The 26,033-nt window shown below is 42.6% G+C and overlaps 2 protein-coding genes across 3 annotated transcripts in view; one reads left to right on the top strand and one right to left on the bottom strand.

The window, feature by feature from the left end:
- The window catches only part of mrpl11 (mitochondrial ribosomal protein L11), a 42,946-nt gene that overhangs the window by 12,136 nt on the left and 4,777 nt on the right, over positions 1-26,033 (bottom strand). The window contains exon 2 of the mRNA XM_023284873.3: positions 18,291-18,469. Within this exon, the coding sequence (XP_023140641.1) occupies positions 18,291-18,413 (123 nt within the window). The 5' untranslated portion in view covers positions 18,414-18,469. The remainder of the gene's footprint in view (positions 1-18,290; positions 18,470-26,033) is intronic.
- Positions 5,358-11,885, top strand: tmem265 (transmembrane protein 265). Of its 2 annotated transcripts, none has more exons than XM_035954917.2 (2): positions 5,358-5,726; positions 8,814-11,885. In XM_035954917.2, exon 2 carries the CDS (start codon positions 8,816-8,818, stop codon positions 9,878-9,880), a length of 1,065 nt encoding a protein of 354 aa, XP_035810810.1. In that variant the 5' UTR covers positions 5,358-5,726; positions 8,814-8,815; the 3' UTR covers positions 9,881-11,885. The 2 variants fall into 2 exon arrangements, with proteins under 2 accessions (XP_035810810.1, XP_023140639.1); XM_023284871.3 differs by having other exon boundaries at positions 5,358-6,015.

Here is a 26,033-nt window from a genome sequence, read left to right as displayed (position 1 = left end):
AGTAATCCCATGTCAACCTCAGTACCTTCCACCCGTGCCCTTCCCTCCCTCCACCTCCCATAAAACAACACAGCAAAGGTAAACAAGCAGGGAGGGTGCATTAAAGGAAAGTCTAATTAAATATGGATTAATATAAAGGCTGTGATGTTGGGTGTGAGTCAAAGCAAGCCCCTGGGCTCTGCCTCATACATTCGGCTCCCGTTCCCTTCCTTCTGTTCAGCCCATGTCGGATAATGATCTCTCCCACCGACTCAGACGGCCCTTTCATGCCACACAAAGCCATGAAAAGGCCTCCCTGACCAGCAAGAGATAATGCCTGATGCTTCTAAAATGTGCTTAAGCACGGACAGCGAGACATTATGCAGGGAGAGAAGGGACTGTGCTAAAGATAGACAGAAGCAAAGACTTCACACGGCCTTTCGTGGCCAAACAGTCCTTCACTACTAAAGACGGCTAAATATAACAAAGATTGGCCTGAAGAAATTAAGCATGATGCACTTGGGACAACAGACAGCTCGCCTTGAGCCTCGTACACAATTAAGTATGCACCAGAGACAGGTTATCATAATTTAATTAAGCTGTTCCCCAAAAGTCCAGGCATCTCCGACTCTGAAGATGAAGTTGTATTTTGGCCTCTGGCTATTTAATAGCTTAACTGCAGAAATTATCCCGATTGAACCATGTTGGTAATTGTAATCACCTCCTCAAAATGTGGCAGAGAGCTGGCGTGCCATGAAAGCATGGTTCAAGGTTGGCTCCTCCAACTTCCCATGACATTTATCAGTGAGAGGGAGCTGGAACAGTAACATTCATGTCCTAGCCAAATCGCGAGTCCCACTCAATGCATCTGAGCATCTAATCATCCTCGAGTCCGAGCTGCTGGATAAATCCTCGCTCTTCTACCATGACTGATTCCAGCTCTCCAGTATAAAATGGCTGCAGCCCATCACCCGAAGCAGGGCCTTCCCCTCCGGCTGTGGATGAGGACATTCAGCCGCACATCTTCAAAGACCCTCTGAGATCCTGGGCACCAGGATTAAACGCTAATCTACGAAGATATTTCTTGCCATCAAATCCAACAGCGACAGTGGCAAGTAATTGCAATGTGATCCATTGGAGATCAGCGCGGCCGAGTCTTATTACTCATAATTATGTGAGCAATTAGCCGTCTGCAATTAAAATCTGAGAAATGTCCATTTGATTTGACCCTTCCACCATATTCTCTGCAGTGGTTTTTTGACACCGCCTTCGTGCTAATGTGATTGGCCTTTCAGCTTCACTAACTCTTTTTAACAAGATGTAGCACTGGGGTGGCAGGATGGAGTGTGAGCAGAGGAGGGAACTTGATGGGAGGAGAGGCGAGACGGGAATGGGAAAAGGAGAGACAGCTGAGGTGTATTAAAGTTGTCAGGATGTGGCCAGCGATCTCGGTCAATATTTTTACGACAGAGGGTTTGTTTGACAGGGGTGAATGCCTGTAGAGGAGAGACGTAAAGCAAAGGCCGTGGGAGGTCCTCATAAATATGGGTGAGTGTAGGGGTATGTTTATGTATGAATACTTTGGCTTCATTTCAATATGACAAGAATATCAGTTGAAGAGTGGATGTGTGTGCATATTAAGCTGCCACAGACCGCTGACAGTGAGGAAGTGCTCGCTGCGTGTGGTCGCAGGTGTTTCTGAAAAACAAGAATAAAAAAACAAATGAGGGAGAGATAAAGGGAGAGGAGGAGGAGGAGGAGATGGAGTGAGATGAGACAGAGAGGGAGAGTAGGTCAAGAGTAGCATTGTGCTTATGGAAGCGTGACAAACATGGAGATAAAGGCTACAGACTCAGGATAAGGCCTTGGGGCAGGAGCCACGATTAATTGCCCCTGGCACACAAGGCCACTGGATAAATTGCCCTGTGTGGGCGGCACGGAGGACGGCTGAGATACGGTGACAAAAGGTGCTACAGTGGAGAGAGGCTGGTGGGAGGTGAGGTTAATTAAACTCTTCAGTGTGAAACACTCTCATTCATTACCTTCATTAACTTGTTCATTTAATCTGCTCCGGTGTTGGCATTTTATCACATTCAGCCCCAATGTAGCGTCGTACAGCTGATTAGGTTCCATGCCGAACCCCTCAGCAGCCGAGGGGTAACTGAGAGTGAGAGGCTGAACAGCAGGTCAGTTTAGGTCTAACAGACTGCAAAAAAAGCTCAAAATAAATCGAGTTCACGCTGGACGTCCATTTTACTTGATTTTCCACAGTAGAATCAGTGGATTAGTCTTAAAAGTGGAAAATGAAAACGATATTCGCCCCCAGTCTCCAGTGTACTGTGCTGAGGCCAATATACAGGCCTGCATAAAAGAGCAGAGGAGCGCTGCTCAAACAAGCATGAACGCAGGGCTGAAGGAGTGGACCCAATTCAGGCACTCATCTTCATAACAACCAAAACAAGCCAAAAGTTCTCAGTAGAGTTTTTAACTGTCTGGATCTTTTCTTGAAATAGACACAGCTTTCACTTTTTTGTACCTGGCACAAGAAGAAGAATTTGCTGTTTGAGGGCACGGTGAAAGCAAGCAAGCAGGCGGTGGTGGAACAAAATGGATTGCATCACGACAAAACATCCCATTTTCAACTCCATTAGGTCCCCCTCACAGTCTTGACAGTGTTGTGCTTTTTGCCACTTCACATGATTAATCACGTGTGGAGGCTGCAGCAGAAACACGGGAGCCTGAACCGCAGGCAGCTGTGACTCCACGCTGGAGATGGCTGAAAAATCACAAGATACGCTGACATGTGGAGGACAGACACTCGAAGGAAGAGAGACGAAGGCTGAAATGAAGTCAGACGGAAACAGCAACTGGTAATGAGGTCTTCACGCAGCCGCTGTTGTGTTTGTGAAGTTTTCAAGGAGACATTAGGCAATTTTGAACTGTAAAGATGTTAGTTAAAGGGGAACTTTACAGTTGTTGGAAGAACTATTGCATATATGCCAAAAAAGAAACCTTTTGTGCACTGTAAATTTTTTTTCCGTACGTTAAAGTGGAATAGTTAAAAAACTGCAAAATGACAGCAACTATCAAAATAATATATTTAGATTTAAACAAAGAAAATTAATTTTATAATCAATCATGTAAAAAAAACTAATAAATTGACATCTAAAACAATGGTAAAAACTTAACTATCATTTTAAATCCTTAATATACACAATTTTCTTTCATAGACCGAAAAAAAATGGAAAATTATAAGAATTTTGCTAATTTAAATACAGTATTAGTGCCATTTACAAAAACACATTTTTGATGTGGACATTATTTACAGCTTTGACCTAGCTTTTTTATGGTTCACTTGTAAATTAATTTAATTGTTTTTCTGTGGTTTTAATAGATATTATTAGTAATTCAACAAACAGGGAAAATCTGTAACAATAACAGTAAATTGTTAAATCTAAGTTGTAAAAAAATGTTCATTTTTGGTACACAAAAAAATGTTCATTTTTTGCAGCGTGGCTCCCTACAAAACTGTGAAATATGATAAATTGCTATAAAAGGCGATGTTGGTTGAGTCACAGCTAGAGCTGAAGTCTCATTCAACTTTTATTTCAACTCAGACGACATGGAGGTATGGAGGCTTCATGCATAATGTAGCTGAGCAAGAAAATGAAAGATGTAGGAAAACAAATAAGAAACTTGGATAACGGTGACAATAAAAGAATTAAAAGGCCCAGTCAGTAAAACAAGAAAACCGTTAATTACACCGTTTGCTCTAATTAATGTTGCTGAAATGGGGAAAAAAAATCTGGAGGAGTGGAGTTGGAGACAAGTGAGTTCAATCAAACATCTGCAGCTCGCTGCCTCGTCTCTGCTGGAGGCCAACAGCTCCAGGCTTCATTAGCCGCTACCAGCAGAACAACTGCTGGCAATCAAGTTGAATTATGGGTAACATAGGTGACAGACGTAGGCGAGAAAGATGAACGCGTGGAGTGAAACAGACAATATTTTAGCTGCTGCGGAGTCAATTTTGCTTGAGGAAGAGCAAGGCTAAGTGGTGGACCGCTCCTGTAATTCATGGCTCACACTGTGAGATGACACCGAGTCGGAGCCGAGGGCAGGGAGGTGATGGCGCCGAGTGCTCCGTGTTTTCCATGTGTGTGGAGGTCAGCCTCGGGTCTGATGAGGAGATGTTGACGCCTTTAGCATTCTTGGACAGTTTGCAACCCAGTGTGTCCTTCCAAACTTCCCCAATCATGTCCGAAGCAAAAAGTGATGAGTGCACAGTACTGTGGACGGCCGGCCCGCCTGGCTGCCCCTCGCCCTCCTCTGCTATTCACACTGCTCCCCTCATCCTTTCTTTCCTGCCTCGCTCTCCACTTCTTTCCTCTGTGAAAGTGAGCCAGTGTGTGTGTGTGCACAGTGACCTTCAACCACACCCACAGGGAACAACAAAAAAAAAAAGGAGAAAAGAAAAGGCAGGGAGGGTAGCAGGATGGAGGGGGGAGTGGGATAAACAAGGGGAGAGGGGTGACAGAAAAGCAGTAGAAATAGGAAGAGGACGGCTGAAGAAGAACACAGAAAAAAAAGCCACACTGAAGTGGGGAAAATGGAAAATCTCTCTTCTCTTGGAAGCCAGCGGAGCGCAGAGCTGAATCTGACAAGAAAGATGACTCTCCATCCCCTTTCTCACCAGTCTGATTAAACCTCTCACTCTAAAATGAACCCGGCACACTGAGAGCCACAGAAACCAGAGACCTGAGGACCGGAGCCTTTGCTCCAGGAGCAGACCGAGGTGCCCACAGATACACTTGAAGGAGCTGGACCTTGAGCAGAAGGTGAAATTTCTTCCAACTCCATCTGCGGCTGACAAAGAAACCAAAATTGAATCCTGAAGAAGAAAATCAACCAGCCCTCAGATTCACTTTTAACCAAATCTGCGTGAGAAAATTCCCAATCCTTCTGTTTGAGCATGCACTAAGCCAGCCGTAATGAGTTAATCTACAACAGAGCAATGATTTCCTTGTGTGACTAAGACAGTAAGTAGACAGAAGGAGGACTAATTAAACTTGTAACATCTGCCTCCTGAGCTCTGAATGTGTCTACAGGCTACAAGCATCTTTCGCTCCACTTCCTCCGCTCTTATTTCAAGCAGAGAGGGCTAAATAAGGTGTCTGGCTGCTCCCGAACAAAGACACTCATCTTGTGCAAGTGGCATCCTCGTTATTACCATCACCAATGAATGTACTGTAACCGAGTGCTCTGAAATATTCATGGCTAAACTTCCACAGCTGATGGCGGAGGGGGGAGAGAGAGAGAGAGAGAGGATGGGGAGGCTGAGGAGGGTGGGAGGTCTGGGGCTGGAGCACGTAACCTGCTTACAAATTAACACCAGCACCAAACTCGGACAGCGTGACTGAGTTTCTCCCCCTTCGCTGTTGCTCCGCTCTGCCTCTCTTCTCTCTCCTGAGCCATCTTCCCGGTCGGTCTGCGGGTCTCCACACTTGCGCGTCGCCGCCGCTGCTCCACTTCTGACCGACTTCTGGCTGCTCCGCACAGCCGGAGACCGACCGACCGAGCGACCGAGCAGCAGCAGCTCTGCTCGCCGCTGTGGCACCGGAGAAACCGACAGCAGCGCCGCGGGAGGCGACAGATTCACATCGAGCCTTTTTCTGCAACGAGCACGGACTGATCGGAGGGACGGAGACATCTGCCATGCCAGATCTGCACGGAGGAGGAAATCTTGATAAGTACGAGCCAGGTTTTTTTTTTCTCCTCTCTCTCTTTTTCTCTCCTACAAACTGCTCGGTGTGGCAGCAGCGATGACTTTGCCCTCTCTCCGCCTCTCCATGAGCCTTCCTCCGGAGCCTGACTGTACACAAACAGCCGGACTGTGAGACTTTTATCGGCTCATCAACGACAATAAAAGAGACTTTATTGGGCATCGACGGCGCTTCTGCTTGAGGGGGGAAAAAACACATTATTTGCTTTTAAATCAAGCCAAGAAGATCGAGCCCAAGTGCAAGACGAATGGTTTGGGTAACTAAAGCTTCACTTTACTAGCAGCCATGCAGGGAGAAATCCCCGATACCTGCTGTTAATAGGGCAGTTATGAAACAGGTGTTGCAGAGGAGCGGGTTTAATAGAGATAGTTAAATTACTAAAGGATGTCTCACGACAGCACTGCAGGCGGAGCAGCTAATGATGAGCACCTTTCAAGAAGAAAAAAAAAGAAGCAATAACTGTGGGGAAAAATGAAACAACAAAACCCATCAGGCAACTCCTGAGCTGTTACCTGATAAATCAACAGATGTTTTAGTCCTGTGGCTTTATGTCTGCAGAGAGGATTTATTCTGCATTTGCACAGATTGCACACCCTAGACTCTATTAATTAATTAGTTTGCACACAATGGCTTCAGATGATGTCCTGATGCCCTTGGTGGTCCTGTTGCACCTGTCGAAAGTTGGTAGGGATTTGTGCGGTTGATGTGGGTGTTTATGGAGATTAACTGGAAGTGTAGACAAATCAATCTTTGCTCTGCATGGATTTCTGTCCATTGGGAATCACCTGTTATTAATAGAAAACAAATGCAAGTAGCAACCCCACCCCTTGCTTTATCTCTGTCAGCATGTGTCAGAATTAAAGTGATTTTTGGTTGATAACTGAGGCGACAGTGCACATGGCGAGCACTCATGTCAAATACGAGATGGAGGAGAGGTGGATACATTTTTTTAGGGGGAAAAAAATTGATTTTCAGTGTTAAATGGACTATACACAAATCTCTCTCCAGCACACTATTAAATCCCATTACTCATGCTTACAGTGAAATAGGTAGCCTCACCTTGTCAACAGCAGTGTCATTTCTGAGGCAGCAGAATGATGAATTTGGTCATTATTGATGAGCCGAGTGGACATGCGGGCTGTCATCCCGGTCCCTCACTCAGAACAGAATAAATTACACAGCGCTGACAGGGAGTCAAAACACAAACACAGGTTGATGGGGGAGATTTCCAGGGTGAAATTTAAGGCGCAGGTGGAATAACTTAAGAGGCACGACCTCGAGAAAGCCAGCTGCAACAGCGGCTGTAAACTTCTTCATCCTCACCCCCCGCAGGCTGGGGTTGTTCCCCAAGAAAGAAAAGACAATTTTAAATTCCAATATCCTCTTAATCTGCAGCTTGGTGGAATTCATTCAGTGGTGAGGGAAGGATAATCAAGTTGCTGTGTGTGATGAGACAAAAGGCTTCATAGACAATCAGATATTACAAATGCAGGCATGATCCACGCCTGTCCTCCCACCATGCCTCCGAGCAGATTAATCAGTCGAGATCGCTCCTTTCCTCATCTCTTTGATTCATCTGTTTCAGAGGAAATGCTTAATGTCTGAGATTTTTCAATACTCCTGGTGATGAATACATGAAGATTCATCCCGGCCAAGCTGGCCCATAGAATCCGTGTCCTCATTTAGTGGGTGGAAGCCACTTTCTATCTGCATTTGAGTCTTTTCTTCTTCATCACTTTCACCCCCTCTCCCCCTGAGCTTATTTATGAACTATTACTATCATGCAGTAACACTTTATTAGGCATGTAGACAGCCAAAAGGCCTATTAATCTTTCACTTGCAGTCTTATTCTCATTCTCCTTCTCCACACACATACACTATCTCAAACCTCCTTTTTTTTTTTTTTTTACCCAGCGGAGTTCTTCAGCCCTCTTCAATGATTCAGACAGCACCAAGGAGATGGCAGAGCTCCTGTTAGTCTTACAGTGAGGGAAGTGATGTGTCTTCCATCGGCAAGATATCAATACACATTTTTCACTGGCAGACTTTTCTCAGAGGCCGCAATCATGCAGACAATCTTTCGTTCGATCACGCTCAACTGTTGCTGTTAGGAGACATCTGAGCGGGTGATGATTTTATATTATAATGCCATCGATCCAGCCGAGGGGTTGACACCCCCGAGTGGCGCCGAGCAGATAACAGACAGTCCAGTGGTCTGCGCTGTGCTTTTCAGCTAAATACGATAAAGAGACGTTGGTTCGATTACACTGTAAAGTCAGTGATCATTTCTCACACCGAGATCAATACTGAGGTTTATTGTGTCTGAGGCTGAGATATGAGCTGTAACAATAACATGAAACCTCATTCAGCAAATTAGCATTGCCTGCATGCACTCACCCGGATGCACACGGTGTGTACACAAAGACACGAGTCAAGCGCGTCTCTAAACAAATAGCAAGTTATCAATATTCATCTGATATGAGAGGGGAATTTGGGATGATTAAAGGCTGCAGCACAGTATGGGAACAAACACGACAGACTATAGAGGGAAAGAAAAGGTTTTGATGGGGCACCTAGTTGCGCCTGAATGCAATTAATGAATGAGCCGAGTGGAAGAAGGAGCAGGAACAATACACAGAAAAAAGTAACAGCAACTTGGAGAAAATCTCAGAATCAAAAAGAAGCAATGTTTGGACCTTTATGGAAAGTGAAGACTATTTAATTCAAAGAGCCGCAGACAAAAAAAAAAACAAAACAACTATTTAATAGGCCTCCCAGCTTGAGCAGCCAGGGTAGATGTAGCTCTGGCCAAAGATGAAGGGTGCTCACTGCTTACTCTGCAGCTAATGTCTTTAACCATAGCAACAAGCATCAAACCATTTTACATTTGGTTTTGAATTTGTACTGGGAAAAAAACAAGCTTTTTCTCATCCTGAAAATTTGTCAGTTTTACTGAGCACAGATGGCTTCGTGTGCAGCAATGTGATCAGAGTTTGAATTCTGTTGCTGTGACACATTCCCCACGATGCATCTGTGTGTGTGTGTCTTTTCCAGGCATGGTGCCCACGCCCCAGGTGTGCGTATCAACCCTGGTGACGGTGAGCACGATGGCAGTGGTGGACCTCTACTTGCTGGAGCAGAGCATGCTGGGAGTGCGTGGTCTGTCAGGACCTAGTGTGTGGCAATGTGCGGCGGTGTTGCTAGGTGATGTGGGCTTCCTGCTCGCGCTGCGCTTCGTCTCGGCTGGCGTGGTGTCAGAGGCGCGGTCGCCACGTCGTGGTTTTGCCAACGCCCTCTGGTTCCTGTTCCTGTCCCTGCTCCAGCTCAAGCTCTTCTTTGTCTGCCACAACTACAGGCAGGAGCGCCGGCCGCCCGACCCGCTGGCCAGAAAGACCCTGACGCTGCTGCTGTCCATCTGCCTGCCCTCCCTCTTCCTCATCCTGTCGGGAGCTGACCACATGACCCCACAGCGCAGGAAGCAGGAGGTGCGGGGCCGGCTCCTCTGGGTGGTGGTTGACCTGCTGGACGTGCTGGACCTGCAGGCAGGGTTGTGGGAAGCCCAAGGAGGGTCCACGGCGGGGACTGCAGGGGCCACTGAGCAGAGGCTGCCCATCTGGGCTGAGGGCTTGGTCTTCTTCTACTGCTACGCCCTCCTGCTGCTGCTGCCATGCGTGGCCCTCACAGAGCTGGGGGCCACCGGCCTGCCAGGACAGAGAGGACCCCGTAAGGAGGCTTTGTACCCTTGGCTCAGCTTGGTCACCATCAATATCTTCACCCTGGCCCTGCGGGGCACAGGCATGCTGTGGTACAGGGACCCCCGTGTGTCCACTGTGTTTCTGGGGAAGAACCTGCTGGCTCTGGCTGTGAAGCTGAGCTCAGCCTGGGAGAGACACAAGCAGGAACGTGGTGCTGCAGGAGCCGAGACTGTGGCTGGAGCAGAACCAGGAGACTCTACCTTGCCAAGTCAGAGTTCAGAGCAGGGAGAGGGCCAGGCCCAGGGGAAAGCTCCCCCCTCTCATTATCACACACTGTCTCGATCTCAAAGCCACACTCTTTCCCATGTCAGCCTGGAGCCCACAGCGGCGCCCTTAGGACCCTCTTTCATCTCCCACGAACTCTAGAGAATCACCATGAACATGCGCGCGTGCACAAATGCATGCACGCACACTCAAACTCAAAATTTAGACCAGCCAAGCCAGTATCACATCCAAGCAGATAATTTGTATTGAATTTCAGTACAACGGCGATGGGTATAATGCAGAGCTGTGGAAATGCATTTGGCAAGCTTGGCTATCTGCACATTTTCTTGTGCTAGGAATAACAGAAAATGCATTGCTGTGATTTATGGGAGTGTATTGTCTAAGTCAACACTGTGAACGCATCTGTCAGAGTGTACAGACAATTCCACAAATGTATGTTGAAGTCTAGTGTTCATTGTTGTTTAATCTGGGCTTAACTGCCTTACCTGTCGCCTGCCTGTTTTATTCTGTCCTTGTAGTTTGACTTCTTGCTAATCATCATCTGTGTAGAAGTGAGGAACACAAATTTAAGTTAAAATTCATGTTGTTTTTTTGTAGAAATATTAGATCAACACTCATCTACCCTTAGATGCCAAAATACAGTCTGTGACCTTTCAGTGTACATTTTCTCTGTCACTCTGCAGAGAACTTTCAGAGAAAACTTTAATATAGAGGAGTGATGATTCATTTTTCCCTCACCAACACAGAGCACAGATTCTAAATCCATCTACAAGTCAAATTCAACACTCTACACTGTGCTTCAGTATTTTAATGTAGAGTCCAACCCAGTGACCCTGAGAATGGAAGTCTTCTCACAACCCCAAGTTGTGTTCCCCTGTTGGATTTATTTAGATGCCTCAGGAGGTAAAATATAGAGTTTTCCACAATATAAAAATGCAAAGGTTAAATAGATATAAAAACTTAGTGTGAATTAAAGATGTTTATACCACATATCATATCTTTTTATTAATCCCATGACCTTCCCAGATATATGCTGGGACTTTGCCCAGAGGTTGTGAACCTCTCATGCCATCATGGTGCCAGATTTTCATTCCATCCAAATGGAACACTGATATTCATATTAGTCCCTCTTGTCTGGCAGAAAATGTCTCGATCCTAAAGCCACACTCTCCCCCATATCAGCCTGGAGCCCACAGCGACGGCCGCCCTCAGGACCTTCTTTCATCTCCAATGAACTCTAGATATTCATTCTGAACATGAAACATGCACAAATACGTGTGCAAGGAATCAGTCACTGTGTTGTTTGGTTGGTGTGAAAACCTGCAGACTCATAGCCCTCAAGGCCGATCGTTCCTTTTAGGCTGTGTTGAGGTCGTACAGCATCTATTATGTGACTTAAATGCAGGGTTTGAACATCAGTCACTCAGATATAACTGTGCTTTAGTAACGGAGATGTATAATGCACCTTCAAGTACATTTCAACATTTGTTGTTGATGTTAAAATCATCCTGCAGCAATTTTAACACAACAAAATGTGCAAATCTCAAGATGCCAACTTTGAAAGACTCTATTTGCATTAATACAATCTTGCACTGATAGGGACAATGACGGGCAATAAGCATTTCACATCATCTTTATGCTGTTGTAACTCAAACCGCAGTACAGGTCTATTTTACTACAGTGTTTACAAAGACTGAATACCAATGTAAGTAATCCCTTTACAGTTTCGAAAACTTAATGTTTTGTTGTCATCTGTACTTGTCTGTCTCAATGTCACTGTTATTTTCAAAAAGAAGAAGAACAAGAAAACTGTCCAGCTGCCTGTTCTACCCTCCAATCCCCTTTTTCATTCTAATCAAAGAGTTAACTTTTTAATTCCATTTGAATTATGGATGGAGCCTTTCATTGGGTTGTCAGATGTTGGGTCTCATGGGATTATGGGTCAGAGCAGCAGGTGTAGAGGATGTACAGTACTGTCAAGTGCCTTGTTTCACACATGAAGCCTCTGGGTCATTGTGAGGCGTACACATCATGTGTACCATGTGGAACTTGGACATATGCCATGTGTATACTGTGAAGTTATTCCACAGCTGTTGTCAGCTACATCTCCAGGACAGAGTACAGACTAATAAAGTATTTCATACTCGCCTGGTGTTGACAGTTCATTGGCTATTATGTAGGAGCCTTATTGGCAGACTGTCACCCACACATAAGGGGAAAACAGGAGGAGTCAGCCCAAACTATTCAGGGCCAAGAGGCTTTAGGGACATATAACTGCCTCATTCTTGCAAAACCTCCACTATATTAAAGTCAATCAGCGCTCGTTCTGCAGACATAGTAAATTGCATGTTTTTATGTTTTGCTGACGTTGTGAAGTGAATGGGCGCGTCCCCACATATTCAGAGCAGAAAAACATGCTTTTTGCTTCACGGAGTGGCACGCTGACGAAAGGCCGTCATTTATCACAATTATACCAGCCACCCCATCAGCTCAGATCCTCTCGCAGTAATCCTTGACTGTGCTGTCGTGTTGTCTGCCTTTAATGCTGAAAGAGAGAGAAGTCTTGATGCGATGGGGTGTGCTTGTCAAGGGTATAGTAAGTGCGCGTGATGTTTTTCAGCGAACGGGCTCTTTGCTCACAGTGCTTATGAATGCACCCGTCGGCCTGTCCTCTGAGCTTTAATGGTCCTAATAATTGAAATTGAGGCCATTCGTCAAAATGCAAGTGCTTATTCTCACTGCTTTATGCTTGATTTACAGGCTGTATTTACAGGATGTATTAAGACTAATGTACAGTCATAGCCACAGAAAGAAATTCATTTAAATTATCTGTGGGGAATTTCTCTTCAGTTCAGAGACTTTTAAGAAAAAACCACAGAGGGATAACCAGTGTAGTAGACATCATGCAACTCTCGCCTACCCTCTTTCTTCCATCTACCTCTCCTTTGCTCACTCTACATTTCAAACACATGCATTCTCGATCCAATCCCTGTTGGGCAACTTCTCATATTTCTATTATACTAAAAGCAGTGACTGCATAGGCAGCTACCTCTGCAAATGACTAGCTCCTAGAATTTGTTACACCTGTTAAGCTCAGCATTTTCCCTCAGCTCCCACCGACTCTCATAACCTGAAGAAAAGTGCATGAGCTGCTCTGCTGTGTTCTTTCTTCTTCTGCCATTCTCTCCGGTGCTCCTGCTCTTTCCCTCTATGCGTGTGTGCTAATTTCACTCCAGCCTGTAATTATTCTCATGTACCAAAGCTGTCAGCTTCCCTTTTTTGTCTCCCATTCCTTCTTTTATTTCTCTCGTTTGTTTAAATTTGCCCCGCAGCCGACAGGCAGCCTACCTCTCTGCACTTCCCCTGTCAAGGGTGGTTAGTCAGAGACGAGGAAAAAAACTAAGGAGGAGAGGCTGGCTAAGATTAAAGGGCCGGGGCCAGTGCCTAAAGCGGAGCGTCTGCTGACTGCCATTTATTTACCGTTTGCTACACACATTGTGAGCTTGATGGAGCACGGAAGCCAGGAGACACAAACATGCACAACATGACAACAATGACATCCCAAACACTACAAAAAGAGGTACCTTTAGACAAAAATATGGCTTTGTCTTGCTTGGTTGAGCACTTGGTTACATCCCATCTCACCTCATTACCCCCGCTGCTGCGACAGCTACAGTATGCCTATGAGCTCACTCCAACCTATCCTAGCAGAAAGAGCCACGTTTAACAGACAGATGTCTAAATCATTCATCATAGCACACACCATCAGCACTACCACTTTTGGAGAGAACTTCAAAGTCTACTCTATGAGAAAGAAATGATGCAAAAGAATCTGAAACTCTTATGATATGCATTGCAACAGTGGGGAGGTTCGCATACTAATACAGGTCTCAGATGTTGAGGTGACATTTACCTCATGCTGAAATTAAATGGAACAAAAAAAGAGAACTGGGGCTGAAACGATAAGTCTATCAAAAGAAAATTAACCACCAAGCATTTTGACAATTGCTTAATCATTTAAGTCAATGATCAAACACAAATGCCACACGTTTGTTGATTCCAGCTTATCAAATTTGAGGATTTGCTGCTGTTCTGTTTTTCTCACTGTAAATTGAACAGTGTGGAGGAAGATCTTAATTTATTGAGAAGTAGCAACACCACAGTGCAGAAATAATCATGCAATATTCATGCATAAGTATGACCATCAAAATAAACTTCATTTACCAGATGCAATTAATGAATAATGGCTCACTTCAGAATAATGCATTATTAAATTATACTTACTGATGCATCAATGTGTGAGCATTCCTCAGTGCTGCGGCTACTAAATTGCAGCAAATTTTAATCACTTTAATTCCGTTAGACTGATTAAACTTGAAGATAAAGCATCATAATTTATTCATTGACTAAATCTTGATATATCTCAATGATAATAGATCTCGGTGAAGTAACTAAGGCTAACAAAAAAATGTAGACATGTAAATAGTGACATATATACACAACTGAATTGCAGTGAAGCGGGAGTATAAAGAAAGTACAGTTCCTTAAAGAAAGTATTTAACTATCCTAAGCATTGTATTTCATATTTAGCTATTTTGTTTCACAGAAATGAATTATGTTTTGGATTTTTGGTCCAACAAAAAAGCAATTTAAAGATGTCGCCTTGGGTTCTGGGAGATTGTGAGCAGCAACATGTCTACATTATTAAAAATCCCATATTATTCACCTTTAAAATTACATGCTTTTCTTTTTGTGGTCTACTAGAATATATTTTACATGCTCATACTGTACATTGCTGGAGCACCTCGTCCCGTCCTCAGTCTAAAGTGCTCTGTTTTGTCTCTTTAAGGCTCCCCTTCTGAAAAGTCCAATCTGCTCTGATCGTTCAGCTGGCCCAGTAAATCTTGGGGAGACTTGGGGTTTTCAAGTTTGTCGACCTTTGACATGCACAAAAACCAGAAAGGAAAGGAAACCCCTCGCCCTCAAAAGAACATGGTCTCTAAATTTATCATTTAAATACATTGTCTGCAGCTAACAATATTGTTATATTTGCATTTGTCTTTATGTTGCACCTATGTCTAAGTGTAATCAAAAACTTAAAATTAAAAATTTCATGCAACAGAAACATAAAACTAAGCATGCGCAGTGAACAAAATGCAATTCCCAGTGGGAAACCTCCACATTAATCAAATACAAACCATTTAAGTTGGCTCGTATATATTATTTACCGTGCGTCTCACTCAAACAGCAAGGAGCAAGTGTTCAAAGGAGAAATGGATCATACAAACACAGACAGGCATTGAAGACCTCACTGCATGCTAGCTGAGGCTGGTAAAGCAGCCACTATTTTCAGTTTGCGTGTTATCTTCAGGTGTCACAAATCCAAGATTCTTCAAAATGATCAAATTCCAACCATAACATCCTTGGGAAAGGAAACCCAAAAATACCACAGACTCCCACTGATGCCGACATATCAGCACTCATGTCACTGTGAAAGGCTTTATATGATGCGAGACAGAGGGAGGATTGTTCAAAAATGTATGATTGCTATTGTTTGAGTTTTTATGCATGTCTGTTGGTTAGCTGCCATAAAATATAAGCCCTCTGTCAGTCAACAGCAGTGATTCTGCCATAAAAAATAAAAAAAAGTTATTGCATCCACTGCTAAAGGTGTACAATGGGTAACGTTACGCAAAATTAGGTAAGAATCCATAAAAATCCATTTGCAATTAACCTTTGAAGTTCACAAATTGCTACAAACGAGCCATATGGAAAAGCTCGATGACCTTTACAGTTGAGAGTTGAGTGCCAGTCAGAGTGAGCCTTTAAATTCTCAGCTGCAGCTCAGTGGGACCTCAGCGGTCTCCAGTGTGGCTAAAGAGGACGGAAGATTTAGCTGCGCCTTAAATGTGATCAGTAAAAATTCTAAAATCAATTATACATCTAACTGGTAAACATTGCAGAGATGGTAAAATTGGGTTATTACAGTCTCTTCACTTGGCGGCACTTAAATTCAGGCTGCGGTATTTTTGAGCACGGATAAAAGATGCTTAAATGGGATGAGATTAAAGCACAGATCCACCGTTGTATTGTTGAATAAAAATCTCTTTCAGCTGTTGGAACCTCTACTAACCACTCAATGCATTTCCTAGCAAAAGTGAAATCACAGATGAACATCAAAATTCTTGAGAGCAATCATTCTCAAGCCTGTATTAACTGATTTTTTTCTGGCCACTTGAAGGCAGCATTAATTAGATGGAAACAGCTCCGATGTGTTCCCAGCTTTTAGGATTATAAAGCTACCTTTATAAACACACTGCTCCCTATTAACACATCACATCAGTTGCATTTCCAGTCACTTGATGACTGTCAGTCCAATATTGATTGTGTTCTTTAGCTGCTAAATGCTCCGCTATGCTCAACAACTAGTTGCCAAAATCATTCTGCTGTTCATTGCTGGGCAGGTAGTGTACTGTGGGTTTTAATGTTTTTTTATGAAAGCAGCTCCCTGCGGAACATGAAAACAAATCTGAGAACCAAAACTACAAAGTTACATGCCAGAAAACCAAAACAATGTGCTTCTCTGTAGAGCTGAGAAGAGCTGCAGAGTTGACTGCAAATCATTTGTTAGTTATCTTTTATCTCAGGTTGTCATGCGATCCATTTTTAAAATGCATTACAGCAGCTTTAAGGCAGACCCGCAGCACAAATGTAACCTCTGTGATGTGAAAAACTCTGATTTTTAACACTGAGTGCCATCTGCACAGCGACGGCACAGACTTTGCCTTTATAAATGATGCAGCATTTGGAAAGAAAGACAGACGGAGTCTAGAAGTGAACTAAAACGGTGTGAGAGTTTGAACCACTTTGAATGGAGATACTTCAGATAAAGCTAAAGTGATTAGTCGAATAACTGAATAGCTTACATTACATTGTTAACGTAATGGTTCTAGCTCCTAAAATGTGCAACTTTGAGCCTTTTCATTGAAAATTAGCATTTTGGGGGTGAGCAGTTTGGTTTGGCCTGTTGGGCAAACAAAGACAAGAGGAATTTAAAAGACTTTTTTTATTTTCTGACCTTTTCTAGACCAAATGATTGTTAGACAAAATGATAATAAATAATGATAACAGAATGCTTGTATTAGTTGCAGCCTCTGTATGTGAATATGAGAGGAAAATATGACATCAAGCAGATATCAGTAGAAGAAAGTGTTTAAAATAACTACAGGAATTTGGAGCAGTAAATGTAAGTCTCAGTCTGTCTGGAAGATCAGGTTCAGTAATGAACAGAATTTTGTTATTGTAATGTTGTGCAGCTGCCGACAGCAGAGTAGATCCCTTTGAACAGAAGCCTAAAGTAACGGTGCAGTTACCGTTGATGTCAGATGAAGTATGATATTCTTTACATTATTTAACTTCTTTCTGACATCTCAACATTTGCATTTCCTTGATATTATTAATCATGCATAGATCCCTTTGCTGCCAGCTTTGTACACACTTCCATTCTCCTGTCTGAGTTTCATCATTAAGTCACAGAGACGGATTAACTGTGAGAACTGATCTGGTTTCCAAGTGTACAACAACATCCACGGCTGATGAGTTCTGTCCATTAAAGAGCCTAACTGGATCATTTGTATGTACAGAACGAGCCATAGGGTTGCTTTAATTCCATCTTGCAAAGGACAATCAAACTTTAATAGCTGAATGACCATTAAAGCAGCAGCAGATTGGGCATTTATGGTGTAAAATAAAATATAAATTTTACTAGGAAGATCTAAAACAATACACTTGTGTGATCAGAAACAAAGACGAGGTTAATTAATGGATCATCAGCAATGAAAAGCTAAACTGCAGCAAAAAAAGAAATTCAGCCTCTGCTATTCTTATCCATCCTTACTCCACTTTGTTCATTGCTCAGTGACATTGAGGACTGCTGATTTATAGTTTTTATTATTGTGCCAGCCACCACATACATTTTTCTACTTAGAATTTGGATCAGTGGTGAAAAAGTTGCTCTGGTGCATCCCTGAACAATAAAAAAACAAGACAACTTCAGCTGTCTCTGTGGAGCAATTGAAGCAGAAAGAAGGATACGAGAATTTAAGACAAAACCTTCACAGGCTCAATTCCCTTTCATCAACCGGCTTGTAAAGAGTGAGGCTAATGTATATGGACAGCTGCAGTGGATGGAGGTGTTAGTGTCTTTGGCCTGGAAACTGTGAGAAAATAGTTGCAGACTGAGGCAGTGTGTGGCACCCACCTGCACAATAGAGCTGTGCGACTAGAATAAGAATGGGAATATGAATAGGGCTATGCGAGGAGATGGAGGTGGTGGTGGTGGGGATGTAGGATGAGGTGACTGAGGGGAGAGAGGCAACTATGTGATTGGCAAAGTGAAAATAAGGAAGGATCAGGTTGTCTGGCGGTTAATGAAGGCTGTGTGCAGAAGGTCAGTTGATAAAATGAAGCTCTGCTCCTGCAATTAAGTTAATACTCGTGATTACTCAGAGCGAACAGATGGAACAAGAAGTGGAATCGTGGGTAATTTTACCTGTCCCAAGACGGGGCCTAGTGGGGGTCCAGGGGCCGCTTGTCCTGACCTCACTATGGCCCGGATTACATTGCCTGTATCCAATTTCTTCACAGCCTTAGCTGCCTTGGAGATCTTTGACATCCTGGTGTGTCTGAAAAGCCTTAAATCTGCCTCCAAGTCAACTGAGAATCCATCCACTGAAAAGGCAGAAGAAAACAAACAAATTAGCCTTTCAAGCATACAGAACTGCAACAAATCACTCACACAACGGTCTCATTAAAACATCATACACTCCAGTCGATACAAATACCCACAGGCAGAACCCGTGCCTTTCCATTCTTCAGCGGGTGAGTAATTAAAAAAATCTTTGCCTTCGATCGGCTCAGCAAGAGCCGCTTTCCTGGAGGTGTTTGGAGTGTGGATCAACAACCGAGTGAGATGCTCGCCACGTTGGAGAGCCTGAAAACTAACAGGATTTAAACTTCTCTCCAAAAAAATCATGGGGTGCATGCCAAAAGTGCCTCCTTCGCTTCACCTCAGTTTGAGTGGTGTCATCACCACGTATCTGCACTGCAGCAGAGCTTCTTCTGCATCAGTAGAGGTCAAGAGTCAAGGGCAGAGTAGAGACACGTAACAATAATAAAAAACATGGAAGGATGGAAGTGTAATCCAATACATGAACACAAAGAGGGAGCTGCTTTTTCATACCACCTTAAAATACATTTGCCAAATTAGAAGTCAATTAGTAGAGTGGGTAGAAAGGCCTGAACTTGTGGCCTTTCTCTGGGGAGGCAGAGGACATAAAAGTAGGACTCTAATCCTCCACTGGAATAAAAGTAATACTGACACAGCTGCTTTAAAAAAAGAAGAAAAAAAAAGGATCAATGACTGGAGCCAAGGGACAAATACAAGTTTTAGGGTTGAGCCGTGTGAATCAGGGGAACCCAGCATTCAATAAAAATAAGTACTTGAGGGGAGAGAAGAGGTCCAGCAATGATTCATTGTAGGCAACAGAGGGTATCCAATTAGATCAACAGAAGAGACAGTACCAGAAAGATATATGGGACCTCATGCTGCTTTAGAGCAACAAACAGGGAGAAGCGACTCCCAAGAAAAGTTGTGATTCTATCTGGACTGCTGATTATCCAGCAGCCGTTAAAGTGCAACCACCATGAGGCAATATTTGTGAGGGCATTAAGGTGATACGCATACTGCAGAAAGAGTTCCAAATGGAATCTATTTAGTTTGAATTCTCTCAATAGCTGTCTTTACAATGTAACTCACATACACTGCTACTTTTCAGAGGTCAATTTCACGCTACTCACCTAATGTGTTCAGCTGCTTCATTGTAGAAAGAATTGTGCTGCTGGTTAGATAGAAATGCAGAGACCATTATGCATTAAATCTGAAGTGGGAAAAGCCACTTTTGTTATCAAACAATGACAGAAGGACTCATGAATCTCTAACTGGCAAGCTAAGCTAAATAACTACACCTGCAGTTTGAGAGTGAAAATAAGATTGCCGTCTCGTGGTTGTACAACAATCCATTTACATCCATATCTGTCCAGACTCATAATATATGTAGTGAAGAATTTGAAGGACTTTTTAAAGAAGTATTAAGAAGTTATTGGCCAATAAAACTGATTCTGATACAACACAAAGTTGTAGCCACAACAGACTACACTGCAAATCTGATCGCAGGTGCAAAGAAGCTCCTCTATTAATTCTAAAACATGAAAGCTTCACACACAGCTTCAAACTGGCAGCACAAAACATCTTTAGAATATGCACAGTTAAAAGGTGGGAACCCAAGATTATGGTCCCCAAAATCAGTATCTGATCAAATGTGAAAAATGTACACAATTGTTCTTTCTGTTCTGAAATATGGGGTGAAATAATGGTCGGAAACGTGTTTTTAAAGAGCATCATGACGTCAAGTGAAGCTGGCCTTTGACCTTTTGGATATGAAATGTCATCAGCTCATCATTTGTCCTGTTAGACATTAATGTGAAATCTCATCATAATTAGCATATGACTTCTTGAATTTGACCACCAAATAATAATGAGTTCTTCATGAGTCCAGCTGCACTTTTGGGCCAGATGTAATAAAACTACCTCCAGGTGTTCAAGAGATATCGCCTTCACAAGGAGGGACAGGCAGACCATAAGCCTGAAAACATAATACCTCTGGCCATGGCTGGCGCTGGCATGGAGGCATAAAAGAATGCTATAAAAATATCAACCAATAAAATCACACACAGAGAAACGAGGCTTAACTAGAGTTTCGTGACTGTGAGGGAAAACAGTTAGGACCAGCATTAAATGTTGGGTTTAAAGGATCAGGGTGTAAGATTTAGTTACATCTAGAGGCGAGGTACAAACCAATTGAACAGCCTTCCTTTTTAATGCATGTAGGAGGACCTTTGGTGGCCGTCACTACAATCTGAACACGCAAAAGGCTCTCTATAGAACCAGTGTTTGTTTCCTTCCTGGCATACATTAGAGACATGGTGGACTCCATAGAGCAGGACCCCCTCCCTATGTAGATATGAAGGCCTCATTCTAAGCAAGGCAAAGCATAATGATTTGTAGTTACATTTGATTATACACTAATGAAAGCATAATTATGAATACCAGATTGCCTTTCTGCTAATAGATCCCCCTAAATTGTACAGACTGGTCCTTTAATTCCAATTTAGGGCAGAGGGAATAACAGTTCTGTGGGGGGGGGGGGAAATGACAACGTCATGCTTTAGTGCACCGCAACTCCAATCTCTGTAGGAGTATGAATAATAAAACTGCAGTTCCCTCACAAAATGAAATCACTTATCACAAGGCCATGCAGTGAACGCTGAAGAAGAATTGACCTACATAAGGCATCACAACCGCACTGACAGTGCGTTTCACGCAGCTGAATTTACATTAGATTCAAGGAATAAAGCGGCATTAACAGTGCAGCAGTGGGAAACATGGTTCAAGGCTTCACAATAAGCTTCAATCAGGGCTGGGTTAATGTTTTGTTGTGAGTAACCAAACTAAAGCTGCAGTAATTTGAAGAGAACAGACACAATTTTGAGCTGCTCTTTAGGCTGAATATTACATTCCTATGGAAATTACTGGCAACAGCGTCATCGATAATAAGGAGTGCACAGAAGGAGCAATTTGTTTGGGCTGTGTAGAGTTCCCGTGTGAAAGCACTTTATTAAAAAATGCTTGATAAATGGCATGCCACAAATCCAGCATTTAAATAACCACCTAATAAAGGAAGGTGAGTTGAGCTATAATAGAGCAAAAAAAACATGGCAAATGTTACAGAATACATTAAATTGCCACTGAACCCAACAATGTAAATCCTATTACAGTTAAATTCTTATCTTGCCCTTACAGCTTCCCTTTGGATTTGGCATAAAGTCTCTAATCATCAGCTTGTATAGTTTAGTTGTATCGACTATGAAGACCAAACCCTAAACCTCATATTTCTAAGAAAATCTGGAACTTCTCAAGCTCCCCCGTTACCTGTCAAATAAACTATCAGCGATGGAAACAACATCTTTGACAGAAGTAAACATGTCAATAAAACTGAGCACACAGGAGAAAAGCTGGAGAAAAATCCCACCTTTCATGATAACGTGCAGGTCTACATTGACTGTTGTAAAAAGATAATCTGAAAGTAGATCCCTCCATGTAAAAACTCATTACACTTTATCACCCATTCATTATTGTGCCTCTAGAAGTTGTGAAGGTTGTCACGGTGCAATAACAGCCGCTCATGTTGTATGTTTCAACATAATTAAAACTGACGGCATTTCAAGGATAAAACCGACTTCGATTAAAGAAATGAATAAGTTTGCTATTAAAAATGTGGGCCTAATTGCACCAGTGAAGCCCAGTTGTTTAGGCTATTCACTTTAGTGTTCATTAAGGGGAGCATGTAGCCAGCATCAATGAGGCTTCTAAATCTGTTATTTATTTACAAGTCAGGGTGAGAGATTCTGCTCCTCTTTAAATTACATTCTTGAAAAAGAGATAAAATATTTTTTAAGAGCTGTCTTTAGTTTGAAGGTCTAAGAGCATGCTCAGTATGAATGATACTGATATTGTATCATTATGGTAGAAATTGTCTCCTTCCTCACTTTATATCTTTCATATCTTTTTGCTGCAGTTGGACAAAATAAAAGCTGAATACTAATTAATTTCTCAGAGGGATCAGGCTTTGTACCTGCAACAACACAGAATTAAGGCTGGTTCAATAACCTTTGTTACACATTATCTGCCTTCTCGTCTTCATATCTCTGCTAAATTAAAGCGGCAAAAGTGAGGAAAATGAAGTCAAACATTTCCCAGTGACACAGACTCTGTATTGCCGCATGAAATGAAGAATCAAACATTATTATCTTATCAAAGGAACATTCTGACAAAGATTCAAGTCTAAGTGGAAATGTGTGTTTACCTGAAAACTCTGCCTCAGAAAAGGCTTTTCACTTCTATCAGAGCACCTTTACGTGGTTGGTTTATTATTCTCAGCAGCTACTCCCTCTTCCCCATTCTAAACCACCTCTGTAGGTCTTCAGGAACTCATGTTCACCAAACAACAGCATGTATTGCTGAGTTGTGCTTGCCAAGGTTTAGTACTAACTTGAGTATTGGTTATTCCACTGCCAAGGTGAGAGCTGAGGCAGAGGTATATTTTTACTGCTGTGTGTTTGTTTGTTCATTTATTTGTGAGCAGAACTGCACAAAAATTTCCCGCAGAGGTATGAGCATGAAGGAGCAGGAGGATGTGATCTCAGAGTGCGCTTCTAGTTTCACACTGATCCGCTTTAAAATTAACACTACTCACAGGTGAAGTGAATAACACTGATTATCGTGTTACAAAGCAATGTTCTGCTGGGAAACCCATCCGCCCCCATGGCAGCAATGACCCCAGACAGTAGCGGCCTCCTCCAGCAGGACAATGCACCCAAACAGACCACAAATACTGCTCAGGATGGCTCGAGGAACACGAGAAAAGCCCAAGATGCTGACTTAACCTCCCGACTCCTTGGTGTCCAAACAGAATGAGCATCTGAGACGTGCCAGAATCTGATCTCCACCTCTCAACCCACAGGACCCAAAGAATCTGCTACCAACGTCCAGGCGCCAGACAACACAGGACACCGTAAGAGGTTCTACGACTGCTAAGAGCCATTTTGGTGGCGTGAAGGGGGACTACACAACGTCAGGCAGGTGTTCTTAATATTGTGGTTCTATTAGTGTAGATTCTGTATTGTAACGAACTGGAAAAAGTCGTCAAGGTCAGATTATGGCTGATGTCAACTTGTTTAATTATCTGTAATATTCCAAGCAGAGCGACACCACTTTGGTGAACTGTCATGAAACTGTGTATTAACGGAAACCACATGATACATCCTAATGACTCATCTGACTTTACCTGAGTTGGCATTTTTAGATTTGAGTGAAATGTCTTGACAACCATTGGATGGATTGCTGTGACATTTGGTACTAATATCTATTAGGCCCACAGGATGAATCCTAAAGACTTCTGATCTACTGACTTTTGATGTAGCACCATGAGCAGGTCAAAACTTTCTTATCATTCCTTGAAATATATTACATCTACCAGATGGACTGACACAAAAGGCAGTGATCTCTTGTCTTTTCCTCCATGAAGTTGACATTTGTGGTTTTGAGTGAAATGTCTTGAGGACTGCTGAATGAATTCCCATGACATTTACTTTCCCAGCACAAGGAACTGTAATAACTTCAGTAGTCTTGCACAGACAGACCTGTTTCAGTGTTGGAGAATGGTCTGGCTGCACCTCAGCACCATTCTGCTATAGAATGGAAAAAAACCGTTTTGGCTTCCTTGTGTTTCCCTAAATTAATTACAACCATCTTGGGTGGTGCTGAGCCCAGGATGTAGCAATAGAGGCCCTGCGAAATATTGACGGGCCAATGTTTTGGTGTAACATTTGCACCATGGAAGGCAAGCACTGTCATTAAAATTACAATTTTTTTTCTTAAAAGATTAAAAAAAAAAAAAAAAAAAAAAACTAAGAATTTTCATCCTCTATGTTTCTGCTCAGAGGTGATTGTTATTTTTTCATAATGGAGGAGAATTTAGACACTACCACCAGCCTCAGTTGTGTTCAGTGCTACTAGCAAATGTAAGTATGCAAACACACTTATTTCAAATTAACATTATACCTGATAAACATAATATACATTATCATATTACACCAGAGTTTTAGTATTGCTATTGTCAGTTGGGAATGTATTTTTAAACGGGTGCAGCGCTCCTTTCTATTTTCCTCTGACTTCCTTTACCACATGTTCTCATGTGTTGTGATAACATGGTATCTCCAGCTTAGCTGATAATTCCCAATCCTAATTAGGATGATTTTGGAGGAAAAAATTTAATTTACTCTGCAAGCTTCCATCCTTGGTTAAGTCTGAAACGCGTGATCCATTACGTGATATTCCCCATCCTGAGGGTGTAATTTTGTCATACGCTGATAGGAACTGAAGTATTCTTATTCTGGTCTCCTCACTCTGTCTTAATAGAAAATAAATTTCTTTCTGTTCCCATCTCCTTATACAGATAAAACCTGCCAGAGCACATTTTCCAAAAAGAAGCAATGATTAATATTCTTTGAAATTCCAAAGAAAAGGACCAAATTTATTCTTATCTTCTCAATAGACTTAAACTACCTCTTACAATCTCTTATATTCAACTCTTAGTTTGGCGGTCCATCTAGTGGTAGCACTCACCTTTACATTTCACATAAGACAGCTGGGAGATTAATTCACAGTGAGTTAGTGGTGTCACTTCAGACAGAGCCTTTCACCACTACACAACCCTGCTGCGGAACATATTTCGATAAACAGGAATACATGCCCTGGAAACAAGCTCAAGTCTCTGGATACTAACAGCAAAAAAGCAAAAGCATATTAAAATTATAATAGCAATTTCATGAATCTGCTCATCTGTGCAGAAATGTCTGAATACCATTAGAGCCTCAATAAACGACTGGCATCCTTGAATTAATAAGACGACCAAACCTTTGTTAGCAGCACAATAAACAGCAGAGGAAGGACCTTCGCTGAGCAGCAAGGAACTCTGGGATTCCTGCAGCAACTGTTTAGGTGGCACCATGTTTTGAGTTAGAAGCCACAGATTCACTGTAATTGATGAGCTTAATGCAGTGACCACACGGAACAAATGTACTGGCCTGTGATCACTTATTCAGCCACACGAGACGCTCTCGATAAGATCAAGAGATAATGTCAGATATAAAGTTATAGAGAGTCAGTCATACGCCAATGCTATTCCACTGCATTAGTATTCATCCCATCAAACTCCGGCCCTGGAGCTATTGATTGCTGAATGCCAAGTGCTAAAGGCCAGTCAAATAAAACGAAGAACTCAAGAAGAGCCTGAACGATCCCTCACGACTGAAAAAGGGAACCTGCACGACCAGGTTTAACCTACAGCTGAACCCACGGGTCTCATCTCACCGAGGTTTTAGCTCAGCTGTGAATTTCAAAAATAAACACCTCATTACTCCCACAATTTCAGCAATAATGGAATTTTGCGACAAATAGTCTGATGTAACACCAGATCCCATTACATTAAAACAGGCAGAAAGCAGGAACAGCAGCTTCATATTAAATTTTCAGCGGGCTATTGTGCTGAGAAAGTATATTCTGATAAAGGTATTACTACTTTAAATGTACATCTTACACTTAGCTGACATTCTT

Source organism: Amphiprion ocellaris, chromosome 13 (genome assembly GCF_022539595.1).
Source record: "Amphiprion ocellaris isolate individual 3 ecotype Okinawa chromosome 13, ASM2253959v1, whole genome shotgun sequence".
NCBI classification, from domain to species: Eukaryota; Metazoa; Chordata; class Actinopteri; family Pomacentridae; genus Amphiprion; species Amphiprion ocellaris.
This window is presented reverse-complemented; position numbering and strand designations above follow the sequence as displayed.

What these genes read in the sequence shown, in the direction of transcription:
- tmem265 (XM_035954917.2), top strand. Translation starts at nt 8,816, where the DNA reads ATGGTGCCCACGCCCCAGGTGTGCGTATCAACCCTGGTGACGGTGAGC.